Source organism: Phascolarctos cinereus, unplaced genomic scaffold (genome assembly GCF_003287225.1).
Source record: "Phascolarctos cinereus isolate Bilbo 61053 unplaced genomic scaffold, phaCin_HiC Scaffold_726;HRSCAF=1367, whole genome shotgun sequence".
NCBI classification, from domain to species: Eukaryota; Metazoa; Chordata; class Mammalia; order Diprotodontia; family Phascolarctidae; genus Phascolarctos; species Phascolarctos cinereus.
Window position 1 is genome coordinate 341,796,347 of NW_027556098.1, and position 14,670 is coordinate 341,811,016.

Here is a 14,670-nt window from a genome sequence, read left to right on the forward strand (position 1 = left end):
TGTTCACGTTATGCAAATTTCTACTGCATATTTCCATGGAACTAGAACCAATTATCATATTTTACATAATTGTAACTTCAGCCAGGGCAAATTTCAATACACGTAACCACTTCCATGGGATTCATTATTTGTTCTAGGACCAAGCTATAAAAACCTCATAGACAAAGGCCCCTGTTCAAAACAAGTAAGTGCAAAATCACATCTTCTGTTAAAGTCAGACGTGTACCCCACTAAATGTTGCTGCATCTGTACTAGCCATTTTTGGCCAGCAAAGCAACTCCACTAAAAAATACCTTTGGTTCTTAAATTCTTAGCAAGGGAAATCAAATGACAGCATTTTATTATTCATGGCAAAGTAAATTATGTTCTCTGAAAGCAACTCAACTATTTCTGATATGCCATTTTATTTTTTAAACCAATAAAAATTTGTTGTTGTTCAGTTGTTTCAGTCATGTCTAACTGTTTGTAACCCCATCTGGGGTTTTCTTGGCAGAGATACTAGAGAGGTTTGCCATTTCCTTCTCCAGCTCATTTTACAGATGAGGGAACTGAGGCAAACAAGGTTAAGTGACTTGCCCAGGGTCACACAGCTAGTAAGTGACTGAGTCCAGATTTGAATTCAGGAATATGAGTCTTCCTGATTTCAGTGTCAACATTTTTTTGGGGGTTTTGAGGAAATTTTAAAGAAAAAGGAACATTACTTTCATTGTTTCAAAACATTTGAATCCATTTAGATCCATTCCATTAAAACTTCATTATTTTTCATTTCAGGCTTTTGAAGACCTCAGCAAACTCATGGTTAAGGTATATTAATTTATATTTGTTATATTCAAAACAATTGTGTTGTTTTAAGCACATTTTGTAACTAGAAAAATGGTTCCTTTTTTCCCGACAGGCAAAGGAAATGGTCGAATTATCCAAATCTATAGCTAATAAAATTAAGGATAAGCAAGGTGATATCACAGAAGATGAAGTAAGTAGTAGTTTTTGTGGTTTTTCAGGACTAAAAGCCAAATACACACACACACACACACACACACACACACACACAATACACACACAAATAAACAGTATAGCTAAATATTTTGATGGTCAACCTTTTAACGTAGAGTTTTTGTTTTGGGGGCTTGAAATTGAATGAAAATACTTCAGAAATACAAGATGTTTGTCTTAAAGTTGTGTTAGCTATAACAAGTTGATTTTTAAAAAGTTTTTTCTTGAAATATAAATATTAGGGTGCTATGAATATTATAAAAAGAGAATTAAAAAATGATAGTTTTTACAACCTTTTTGAAAGTCAACTTTTAGGCACAAAATTGTTTGAAATTGAGGTTTTTGAGGTTATTTATTTATTCTAATGATAACCTTGTGATTGGTGTTAAATGTAGTTGTTACCTTAGTGTTCTTAATTGCCAGCCTGGTGAGGTGAGGAAAGGGTAAGATGACAAGATAAAGGAGAGGGAGGCTATATTATTAAATTGATCCAGAGTATTGCTGGAAATCCTTTTCTTATTACAAATAATGAGAGATTATAAGTATAGTGTAGGGATTTGCAGAGGGAAAGATTTAGACTCTTCAGTGTAAAGAAAAAATTCCTAACAATTAGAGCTATCCCGGAGTGATGAACAGCTAGGTGGCACAGTGACTAGAGTGCTGGACCTGCAGTCAGGAAAACTCATTTTCCTGAGTTCAAATCTTGCCTCAGGCACTTACTAGCTGAAAGACCCTGGGCAAGTTACTTAACCCTGTTTACTTCAGTTTCCTCATCTGTAAAATGAGCTAGAGAAGCAAATGGCAATCCATTCCAGTATCTTTGCCAAGAAAACCCCAAATGGGATAACAAAGAATTGGGTGTAACTGAATGACTGAAAAACAGGAAGGGTGATGGGCTGCCTTGGGAAGATAGTGAGTTTCCCTCATTGAAGTTCTTCAAATGGAGCCTAGATGGCCCTTTGTCGATAATATTATAAAGAGGGGTCCTGATCATGTACTAACTGGACTAGATGACTCCTAAGATCCCTTTCCATTCCAAGATTCTATAAATTGGAGGGGTTAAGGGAGGAAAGAGTGACTATAGTAAAGTATTTAATTAAACATTTAGTTGATGGCCAGGAGAAATAAAGGTCTTAAACTTGAAAAGAAAAACAAATCTAGCTGTCATATCATTGATGTGTATTTTTTCTCTTTCCCATTTAGACCATCAGGTTTAAATCCTACTTGCTGAGCATGGGCATAGCTAATCCAGTTACCAGAGAAACGCATGGCTCAGGCACTCATTACCATATGCAGCTGGCAAAAACAGCTAGCTGGAATACTGCAGGTGCCTTTAGAGGTAAATGCAAAGTAGTGTTTAATTCCATCAATATCCAGTCATCAGGAACCTTGAAAGGAGTAACTCTTCTTAAAGTTTGATTAACCTTCAGCTAACATTCCATTATTTTGTTTCTTTCTGAAATAAGTATTAATTGGTTTGAATGAAACTGCTAATAATTTTCAGCTTTTTTATATTTAATCTCTACCATAGCTAATACTTTATAGATTATTAGTAGATGTACAACTTTCTTAGTCAAAAAGTGTAGTAGTATATCTTATTAGAGGTCCTTTTGTTTCCAATTTCTGACTCATGTCATCTCCTAAACACCTAATACAAAACAGTCTTTAAGACAGGAGGCAATTTTCTATGATAATTATAGAGATTCTAACTTGACATACAAGGGCAATTTACATTTTTTTCCCCCATACATTCTCCAAAAGGGTTCAGCCTAATGCTGAAGAAGAGAAGTTTTAGGAAGGACGTGATAGTGTTTTTCAAGTACTTGAAAGCCTGCCATATGTAAAGAAAGATTAATTGTGTGTGATTAAAGAGGGGTAGAACTAACAACAGAGGGTGGAACATGGAAAGAAGAAGATTTCACTTACTTATGAGCAGGAATGTCTTAACGTAAAAGCAAAGGACTGCCTGGAGAGGTGTGGAAAAAATCTGGATGACCACTTGTCAGGGCTGTTGTAGAATACATTCGTGTTTCAAATAGAGATGATCTGTGATGTCCCTTGGACCGTATGATTGTAGAATTTTATAAGTCCTTCTTCACCGATTAGTAAATATTAAACAGTAATTGTAGTATCATCTTTGAATTTGAAAAAGAATTTTTAAATCCAAATATAGAATTTGTCTCAGTATTTTCTTATGCACATTCATTTTCTGGTGTATTGTGATTTAATGCTGTTATACAGATTTCAGGAATCTTTGCCACCAACCATATTTTATATTAAATTTACTTATTTCATATTTAAACAGGAGCGAGGGGGAATAATGTCGCTCACGGAGGTGTACTGTTTAGTGAACCGAGCTAGAGGAATGGAAGTAAGAAATCAGTTTTGACATTCTACTTCTAAATCTAGGCTTTATTGATGTAATCCAGGGGAAATCCTGTTATAATGAATACTGTTCAAGGATAGATTCTATTTATGAAAAAGATATTTTCTTAACTTGAGGAGTTGCATGTAGGAGCCCTATTTTGTTAACTTAGTCATATCAAATTCTGTGCATTGGATAATGCTGTGTAAACAATGCCTTGTCTGGTTCCTTTCTGTACTGAAGACCTTGAGTGTGTACTAATAGTAGGTAGTAATAAAGAGAGAAGAACTTCTTTTGTCCTGTTGTAAAGTAACAATTATACTTCAAGTCTCCCCATTCTTTTTGACTTCCCCATATTTCCTATCCTTTTCCATATCAAAAAAATTCAACCACCTAAACAAAAGCACCACAGACTAAGAAAACAAAAGGGTCTAGGATGAGGAGAGGGTTGAATGGTGTAAATATAATTGGATGTCCTGGAGATATCTCAAGTCCAAGACCTGTGAAAAACCGAGCTCATTCTATTTTCCCTGAAGCCTTCCCTCTTCCACACTTCCCTATTTCTCTTGAAGGTACAGCCATCCTGCTAGTCTCCCAGGTTTATAACCTTGGCATTTTCCTCCTCACTATACTTGTCATTCGCCCTCACCCTACATAGTCATTCAGTTACCAAATCTTGCCAGTTCTACTTTCACAGTCTCTCTTACATCTCATGCCTTCTTTCTCCACTCACAGAGCTACCACCTTAGTTGAGGCATCAGCCACCTAAATTACTTCCTTGTCTCAAGCCTCGCATTACTTCAGTCCACCCTCGGTGCTCTGCTGAAGTAATTTTCCTTGAGTGTGGATCTTACCAGTTGATTCCTCTACTTCTCCACAGTTTCTGCTGCTCTAGAAAGGAAAGGATAAAATATAAACTCCTCTGTTTAGCTTTCATAACCTGGACCCAACCCATCTTTCCAGCCTCATTGGATAATATTACTCTCCCAAACTCTCTTATGCAGCCAGACTGCTCTTCTAGCTGTTCTTCACACATACCACTTCATCTCCCACCTCTGTGTATTTGTACGGGCCCTACTGTGTGCCTGAAATACTTCCTCTTTACCTCCCTCATGGAGTTCCTCTCTTCCCAAAAGATGCAGCCCAAGTACTGTCTTCCACATAAAACCTGTCATTACCTCCTTTACTGCTAGTGTTTTTTCTCCTTACATTTAACTACTTTATATTTATTTGTATTTATTCACCTTATATCTAGGCTGCATATATCTATATATGTACTTGTCTCATTCCTTAGAACATGAGCTTCTTGTAACTAGGGATTGTTTTCTTCTTGGTACTTGTCCCCATTACCTAGTCAATGCCTTGCATATAGTAGGCACTTACTACATATTTCTTGTTATTGTTATGATCCCTCCACCTTTCCCCTCCTGGTTCAGAAAATTTCTGGTAGACATCAACTTTATTTCTGCTCCAGTTTTTGCAGTCTAGGAATGTGATTTTTTCTGCTGTTTTTCATCTGTCAGTTGAAGGGGTTGGACTTAGATGATCTTGAGTGTTTCTTCCAGCTCTGAATCTTGGGGTCTAGCTTTCTAACATTTTAACAGAATTCCATTAGAAATAAAGCCATTTGGATATCTTATAGCATTTGCTACAGAGGGATTTTGCTTCTATAAACTTAGTGTGTTGGGGTTTTTTTAAGCTTTTTTTTAAGTTTAAGCTAACTATTGTTGGGCACCTTGTAAATGTCTTGACTTCTTTTAATCCCATATCATTTAACATATAATAGGAAAGTTGAAGTTCCAACTTCACATGCCTTCCTTTAATCAGTCAGTAAGCATTTATTAATTCCTGCTATGCGCTAGGTACTGTTCTGCACACAGTGGAAACAAGTTCAACGAAGGAAATAATCTCTATGGAATAAATACAAAGAAAATAAATACAAAGTAGTTCAATACCAGGTAGCTGGGAATGGTAAAAGGCGTCCTATAGAAGGTGGCACTTGAGCTGCATCTTAAAGGAATTACTTTCTGGAATTTGACACAGAGGAAACTGCATGCAGGCCCACCCGAGAGCACATCTCAGCCCCCTCCCTCTGTTACCAAGAGAGAATGGGTGAGCTTAGTCTACTTGGATCCACATCCTCACTTCATGACTGGCATAGGACCCAGCTATAGCTAGTGGTGAATATCTAGGCATCCCCTCTCAAGAGAGCCCGTTAATTTCCTCTTAGACTCATTGCCCTTTAAGTAGTTAGGTCATATCACCTAAAACGTTTGATAAATGTGCCTTTAGGCTCCAGGCTTCTCTCTCATTTGTGGTCCTCGTGTTTGTTTAACATCATATCTGTTTGTTTACAATGTCAACAAGGAAATTTTTTTTTTACTAGCTGCTCTCACCAGAGGACTTAGTAAATGCTTGTAAGATGTTGGAAGCGCTGAAATTACCTCTCAGGTAAGGGAGTTTATTAAGATGTGCATTTACTTTGAACAATAATTCCTTGCCGATTGAATTATAATAGTGTTTGCCAGGCCCATTTTCTTAGTGTGTCCATTGAAGGGAGTGTGATCTTTATAGTGGTGCACAGCAAGGGCCCCAAATCATGCTTTCCATGCTGAAGACACTGAGAGGAGGTGTGTTGACTGAATCTCAGTGTCAGCAGCCCCTCTCTTATCCTGTCTAACCTTCAAGTACTGTTTCTGCATTCCCAGATCCTTCTTGAGTCTTTGGCTATCCTTTTTACAGCTATATGTCATGATCTTGACACCAAAAAAGGAATTAAAAGCCTATTACTGACCTTTTGCAGGAATTTGGGTAAATTAATTAATCCTTTGGTTTCTCTTTGTCAGTTAGTGAGCTTGATTAAGCACTTGTTATGTGCCAGCTCTGGGCATTCAAAGAAAGGGAAATAAAACATGGCCCCTGCCCTCAGAGGGAAGGCACTAGAGGCAGGGTCAGGGGAGAGGGTTTAACCAGGAAAGACCTCTTGCAGAACGGAGAATTTGAGCTGAATGTTGAAGGAAACTAGGGAAGTGAGAAGGCAGAGGTGAGAAAGGAGGACATTTGGCCAGTGAAACTGGCCCGGACATGATGTGAGTGTCATGTATGAGGAACAGCAAAAAGGCCAGTGTTCCTGGATTATAAAATAATGTGGAGAAAAGTAAAATGTAAGAAGGCTGGAAAGGTAGGAAGGGACCAAGTTGTGAAAGACTTTTTAATAAGGAACATCTGGAGTTTATTGAGTAGAAGGGTGTTATGGTCAGGCCTGCTCTTTAGAAAGATCAGTTTGGCAGCTGAGAGAAGGATGAACTGGAGTGGAGAGAGACTTGGGCTTCGTTCAGTTGCTTTAACTTTGCCAGCTTTAACATCTGGACAGGGTCCAGTCTGGAGAACCAAATGCTTCCCCTAAACATATAGATATTTAGATATGTATATTTTTTTTCCTCTGTCCTCTGAGTCTTCTTTAAAAGTGATGAATGTCTCTTAGTAAAAGTTGATCTTTGGACAACATGTATAGAATACAATTTGTTGCAAGGCTCATAGTTGAAGCTTTTCTTGTTTTGGTAGGTAAACTCTACCAGAGCTTTCAGTCCCCTGGCACAGCCTTTAGTAATTTAGGGTCACCTCTACATTAGACATGATAGTAATAGATTTTAGTGGAGGATAGCAGGAATATGCATAGTTAAAAATGTAACCAGTGCTATCACATGTCTCAATATTGTCCCTGCTCCCATCTTTATTAGAGCTATAGGTGAGGTAGGAGATGGGCAAATAAACAGATTCTTTGGCAGTGAGGTAAGACATAAGGGTAAAATGTCTGCTCCTCTTAAATGGGAATGTCTAGAGTTGGTCTATATAATCTGCAAGTAAGAAAGTCAGGTTTCAGATTATCCCTTTTCTTCCACTGAAAATGTATTAAGAGGGGAAGTCATGAAGTAATCTGTACTTGACTGTTTGATCAAGTCTTTGCTCACAGTTTCTTGGGGTGTTATGTTTTGAATGTTATTTCTGCTGTGACATTACTCCTATACAAGGGTATAAAAATCCCCACAGTTTTTTAGCAGCTGAAGAGTTCTCTTATTCTCATCCTTCATTTTCAGGCTCCGAATTTTTGACAGTGGTGTCATGGTCATTGAGCTTCAGTCCCACAATGAAGAGGAAATGCTTGCTTCAGCTTTAGAGACAGTATGTGCCCTGGATGTCCTTTAACAGTCTGCAAAGATGATTTAAGCATATTAGGTGTAAAACTTGAAGAGCAGGATTTCCTTTTGAAGTTTGCCATATTAAAAAAAATGTTTTCATATGTACAGGTTCTAATGTTTTAAATTGTTCTTAAGTGGTAAGGCAGCTTGGCATGGTAGATAACACCATTTGACATAAAATCCTGTAGGCCTGTGTTTTAATCTCACCTCTGACTCTTGGTGCCTCCACCCCACCCTCAGAAGTCAGTGTGTGTATTTGTATATCTGTCCTGTGTTTTTACTTACCCATTACCAGGTTGTGTCCCCTTTGGGAGGTCGGAGACTATCTCACATTTGTATTTGACTCCCCAATGCCTGACATATCATAGACATTTAATAAATGCTTTCTGAGAGATAGGTTTGTTACGAAGTCATTGATGGGTTTCATTCAGTGTTGGGGTAGGATATTCCCAGTCTGGGAGTTTCCTACAGATCCTTTGTGCCTTGGCATATTAAGGAGTCAGTATGGATCAAACCCATAATTAAGTTCTTCTCTGGTACATCAATTTACTGATCCCTTTTTACTCAGAAATAAGTGGAGAAAATAGACTAATGTTACACAGGATATTTTCTTTGAGGCTTAGCTTTAGCTGTTTCGTTTTTTAATCAAAGCATGACATAATTGAGCTCTATCTATAGTGGATACATAAGCATCACTACTGACTGTCAGGCAGCTGTGTCAAAATATTTACTTCAGTTCAGTTCAGCAGAAAAACTGGGTGCTTACTGTGTGCATAGTACTCCATAAGCCTAGATTAGGCTGATTTAGCTGATTTCTCTATTGATGTCACTTATTTAAGATGCTTGAAATATTACTGTCTTCATTGGACCTGCCAAATCTTATTAGCTATGGTGACCTTGAGCAAGTCACTGAACTTATCTTTGTTCCAGTAGCCTCATCATAAAAAGGGAAAGCTGCCCTAGATGATCCACTAAGGTCCCTTTCCGCTCCCTGATTTCTGGATTTCAGATGTGTCCATAATACACATTTTTAACAAAAGCTGATTCATAAACTTCTTTACCCTCTTCTGTTTCAGAGTGTTTGGCCTTACTTTTATGCTACCACACAGACCTTCTGTTGTATATATTATAGAGATGTTATAATTTAGACTGCTAGGTTTTGAAATATTTTCTTTTGAGTCCTCATCTTAGTATTAGTATTACCTCATGTTTATATAGCTCTTTATCATTTACATAATGCTTTCCTCATAACCCTGTGAGGTAGGTAGAGTCAAGCACGGGTAAAGAAAATGTACTTCAATTGCTAATACTATTTGAATACCTGTAACACATTCAAGAACTTATCATATGTTTTTAAATGTCTTACTTGATCAGATTCATAGGACTAAGTATTGTGCCTTGCCAATCAAATTTGTAACACATTTTATTTTGATGTTTTTTGTTACAGGTATCAGAAAAGGGATCTCTCACATCCGAAGAATTTGCCAAACTTGTAGGAATGTCTGTTCTTTTAGCCAAAGAAAGGTAAATTAGCTTGGGGCGGTAATGCCCATTTTTGTTACTACTTATCATTGTGTTCTCTTAATTGCCAAATCTAATGGCTTTTTCTCAGTCCCCATCCATCTTTACCTTTCTACAGCCTTTGACACTGCTGACCACCCTCTTCTCCTGGATGCTCTCTCTTGTCTGGGTTTTCATGACATTGTTCTCTCTTAATTCTTTTCTTGCCAAATTAACTGCTCCTTCTTAATTTCCTTTGCTGGATCATCATCCGTAGCATACTTTGTAACTATGGGTGTACCCTGAAGTTCTGCCTCAGGCTTCTGGATCATCATCCGTAGCATACTTTGTAACTATGGGTGTACCCTGAAGTTCTGCCTCAGGCTTCTTATCTTTCTGTATACCACCTCACTTGGTGACCTCATTAACTCCCATGGATTTAATTATGGAAGCTTTGCAGATGACTCCCACATACATATAGTCAGCTGTAGTCTCTCTCTTGAACTCTGGTTCCTACATCACTGACTATTGGACATTTTGAACTGGTTGCCCATAAACATCTGTAACTCCAACTATAACCCGTTATTTCTCTTCCCAAATCCACCCCTCTTCCAAACTTACCTGTTTACTCCCAAGGGCAGCAAGATTCTTCTCGTCACCCGGGTTCACAATTTTAGTGTCTCCTCAACTAGTTCTCACCACATCTATCCATTCCATTGCCAGATCTTGCCATCTCTACCTCCCTAGCATCTCTTGAATTTATCCCGTTCTCACCACCCACATAGCCACCACCCTTTATCACCTCTCACCTAGACCATTACAGTAGTTTCCTAATTGATCTCCCTTCCTTGATTGTCTCTCTCACGGATCTCACACATCTACCACACAGCTCCCAGATCGATTTTCTTAAGGGCAGTTCAGACAGTGTCACCATCCTTTTCAATAACCTGAGTAGTTCCCTATTGCATCTTGTTTAGTCCGACTCTTCATGACCCCATAGACCATAGCGTGCCAGTGCTGTCCATGGGATTTTCTTGGCAAAGATACTGGAGTTCCTTCTTCAGTGGATTAAGGCAGACAAGGTTAAGTGACTTGCCTAAGGTCACACAGTAAGTGTCTGGGACCAGATTTGAACTCAGGTCTTGCTGACTCCAGGCTCAGTGCTCTATCCACTGAGCCACCCTAGCTGCCTCTGTTACATCTAGGGACAAATATAAGCTCCTACTTGTGGCTTTGAAAGCCTTTAAAACCTCCCTCCAGCCTACCTTTTCAGTCTTCTTATGTGTCATTGCATATTCTGTTAGTTATCCTTCTAGAAGACACTCCATGTCCATCTCTGGGCCCTTGAGCTAGCTCTCCGCACTACCAGGAATGCATTTCTTCTTCCCCTATGCTTTTTAGACTCCCTCCCTCCCTTCAAGTTGCAGCCTAAGTGCCACCTGTTATGTGGTGCCTTTCCTGAGGCCCCCGTAAGCTTGTGCCCCACCTTCCCTTTGTATCTCTGTCATATATCCTTATAGATGGAGACAGCTCTCCCGTATGGAATTGAAGACCCCTGAGGGATGGGACTGTTTCCTTTTTCTCTTTATGTCTCTAGTGTGCAGCATGGTGTGCATTTAATAAATCCTTGTGAATTGATTGATTGAATGAATGTATAAATGATTTCATTTTCTTTTTGTCTTTGTCTTTAGGTTGCTTCTTGCTGAAAAGATGGGCCATCTTTGCAGAGATGATTCAGTGGAAGGCTTGAGGTTTTATCCAAATTTGTTCATGACCCAGAGTTAAATATTTTGTAATTGTATTCTTTACCTATATCCTTTCATCATGCAATGACTGAATGACAGACAACTATGAGATAAACCTTTATTCAGTTACGGATTTTGGTAGAACACTGCAATACAGGACAGCTTTTCTAATGTTTTTCCCTAAATACTATGTCCTAGGAAAGCTTATTTAGGATTAATATGGAAAGGTACTAAAGGAAAAAATCAAAGCTGTCATGAAAATTAAATCATGTTATGTTTATGTTGACCCTTAGTAGGTTAACGTAAAATAAGAGTTTCTAACTGAATCGTTTAGTTGAACTGTTTTGAAAGAAGAGAGTTTAGTTTCATGAGAATAAATCTGAGTTAACCCAGGTAATAGTTATGTTAATAAGATGACTGAAAGGGATTGAATCACAATAGGATTTATGTTCATGTCAACTGTTTACCGTTTGGGGATATCTGAAATATGCCATGTTTGCAGTGATAGAGCTATGACCCCATTGGAACGTAATGTGATACTGGATGATGCTGTGTTAGACACCTCCTCTGGAAGCAATCACAGGCTGTCTCTTCCAGAGGCTAGATCAAGTATCCTACTTAGTTTTTTATTTAGCTTACTTATGTAGAGACTTGATACGGTAATTTCTTTTTTTTTTTTTTGTTACTAAGTGGTGAATTCATGACTGGCATTTAAAGAATGCGCCTATGTCATTTTACTTTTAAAATACATTGGATTTTGAAATTGAATTAAGAAGCTGTTTAGACATGTTTAGAGGGATGATTCCAAATTTGGGAATTAGCCGACCTGGGGATTTTTTAAGTCTGCTGTAGAAAACTTTGAACCAGCCATCAGGAACCTGGAAACTTGATTATCTTTTTTCTTTGAAGTGGAAAAAGGAAAGTTAGAATACACACACAGAGACACACACACACACGTCTTCATTCTTTCCTCCTTTTTAAAGAATTTCAACAGTAAACAATTCTGGTGCACTACTAGCAAGTCATTCTACCATATTCCAGCAATATTTTTTACTTTTGTTTGCCCTGATTTACTTAACAACATGCAAAAAAGCTTACTTCTTGGTATTATTGCTCTGTTCAGAAAAATCTTACTGAGAGAAATAAAAGAAGATTATCCTAAGACCAAAAAAATGCTGCCACTAATGAAAATAGATTCCTGTTTTACAGTTGTACAGTGTATCATATAATGGCATAACTTAAAATTCAGGGCATATGCCCACGGTCAGGATGGGGCCCCCTGCAATGGTTAGCTAAGGAGATGGAGTAGAAGGGTCTTCATAGTATGTGTACACAATTTTACAGGATGATCAGTACCCATACTCCAAGAACCAACCTTCAGTGACTGTATTTAGCCAACCTAAGAGGAATCCCCAAGTTTATACTTGAGTCTCTCTAAGGAACTTCTGTGGGGTCCACCTGTGTGTCACTGCTAGTAGCCATTCCAGGACCCTTGTGTGAAGACCTCAAGGAATTTCCAACCTCACTCTCAGAGAATACCTCCAGCTAGGCCAGCTAGCCGCTCTCTTTACATAACTGTCAGTTCCTGGGTATCAGCTCTAGCTATTTCATATCGGTAGGAAACCAGCAGAAGTGCTGCCTCTGGACAACCTTGTTCTAGGCACTGTTTTGCTGACCCACATTGTTCTGCTAATGTTCACTGATGAGTGAATTCCCTGTTCTGCCTCCATCATTCAAACCCTTAAGTTTGTTCCTGGGCATCTCTGTAGTTTTGGACCTTCAAAGATGCAAAGGATGCTTTTATACATGACACTCACAGAAAGTCTCATTTGTCAAGTTTTTTTTTTTAAATTACAAGTGTGTCAATCCTGTTCTCTCTTACTCTTGAATAGTAAGCTGTTCCACAGGTTATACTTGTACTAGGCAATGGTTCAAGCTTTAAGGATTTAGATCAGTCACCACAAATTTATGTGATTCAGCTATTATGTTTACCTTCATATGACAGCAGCAAAACATGAATGGGGTACTCACTACAAAGCGAAAAGAAACTGGAAAATGAGGAGAAATCACATATGGTTACTATTCTGGAGGCATTATCATCTTTTAAAACTCAGTGTTTAGATACTTTAGGAATTTTTGTTTTGCATTATTTTTAAATGGACATATTTCCACTATTTCTTGTCCCAATCCTTATTTTTTATGACTTTGGACTGTCTTATGGGGGCATCATTCAGGTCTTGCTCTTAGTAGGCTTATGTTGAAATAAGAACTGTTGGACTCGGACTCCCATCCAAAATGCTGTTTTGGTGCTTTTCCTAATTGATATATTTATTATTTAGTGCTTTCATGACTTACCTCTTAGGAGCATTAAGATACAGACCTGTATCCTTAGCTTTATTATAATGGCACTTCTCGAGCCACTTATTGTCAAGACAAAACTTTATACTTTGTGTACGTAAAGATCTTTTCAGGGTTAAATTAAATGATTGATATATAATATATATTAATAAATCATTACAATAAAAAGATTTTTTTTCCTAACTTGGTATTCTCTCTTTTTTTAAAAAAAAAAGTGTGAAAGAAGCCAATAATTTAAAATATGGCCACCATTTTCCTTCTAGACAATCAGCTGCCTAGTGCAAATGTAAAGGACACTTTCATACCCTTTACTTTAATCTTTTTAAAAGAGAGCTGTTCTTATAATGAACTGCTAAATTAAAAAAACAACTTGCTCTGGCTGTGTGAATGACTGAATGTATATTAAAGTGACCCTAATCCATCCTGTACTCTTCTACCACTCTTTCCAAGGACATGTCATCATGTCATTTCCTTGCTTAAGACTACAAAGGTTTCACATTCAAGTCCAGACTCTTCATTCAAGGCCTTTCTATAATTTGGCTCTGTCCAGCCTTCTCTCTCACCATTCCTTGGCTCCTTTCTGTTCCCATCTCCCCATGGCTCAGCATTCCACAGTTATTGATAACCCATTGCCTTTGCTTATCAGTGATTGTCTAAACAACAGCTGGACGTGATGAGGGACAGACAGCCTGTGCAAAAAGTACATAAGTATGAGATGGAGTGTTTTTTTATGGAACGTGTACCAAGTAATAGCAAATAGGTCAGTTTGGCTGGAAAGTAGTATATTTGGGAGGGAAAGGAAAGCCTGGGAATGGAGAATCAAATAAAATTGTTAGAGACTTCAAAAACCCAATAGGAGTCTGCATTTTTCTTGCGAACAATAGGCTTTTTGAGTAGGAGAGAAGTGTGGTCAGGTGTGCTTTAAGAACATCAATTTAGCAGTGTGTAGAAGTGGGGATTAAGAGTTAATCAATAAAAACTTGTTGCAGTAACTCAGATACAATATGAGGGGCCAAGCTAGGGCAGTAGCCACGTAGTGAAGAGGCGGGGTGGATATGAATGAATCGACAAGACTTGGCACCTCATCGGATATGGAGAGAGGAGTGAGGAAGAAAGGAGATGATGATGTTGAGGCGAATCTGGGTAACAAGAAGGAGGCTATGCCCTCAACAGAAATAGGGAAATACAGAGGAAAGGAGAAGGGATAATGGCTTCCATTTTGCACATGTTGAGTTTGGACATGTCTTAAGTGAAGATGATTAGCAATCACAGCAACTGACAGCGGGCTGGAGCTCAGGAGAGAAATGGAGAGGGGCTGGGTATTTGAATTTAGGAGTCATCTGTAGAGAGGTGAACCCATGGGGTTCACGAAAGATCACCGGGAGAAAGAGGAAGAATATAGGCCTCAGGACAGTTCTTTGGGGTTAAGGACTGGAGCATGGATACTGATTATGCAAAGCTTTGCTAAATATGTCATTGCACTAGGAACAATTTAAATATCCTGACAGCC

At 38.3% G+C, this 14,670-nt stretch overlaps 1 protein-coding gene across 1 annotated transcript in view; it reads left to right on the plus strand.

The window, feature by feature from the left end:
• VPS36 (vacuolar protein sorting 36 homolog) overlaps positions 1-13,343 on the plus strand; it is a 46,581-nt gene extending 33,238 nt beyond the window's left edge. The window contains 9 exon segments of the mRNA XM_020969968.2: positions 772-804; positions 896-973; positions 2,197-2,295; positions 2,297-2,332; positions 3,299-3,364; positions 5,745-5,809; positions 7,456-7,540; positions 9,005-9,081; positions 10,749-13,343. Coding sequence (XP_020825627.1) covers positions 772-804; positions 896-973; positions 2,197-2,295; positions 2,297-2,332; positions 3,299-3,364; positions 5,745-5,809; positions 7,456-7,540; positions 9,005-9,081; positions 10,749-10,842 — 633 coding nt within the window. The 3' untranslated portion in view covers positions 10,843-13,343.
• Positions 13,344-14,670: the final 1,327 nt, after the last annotated feature.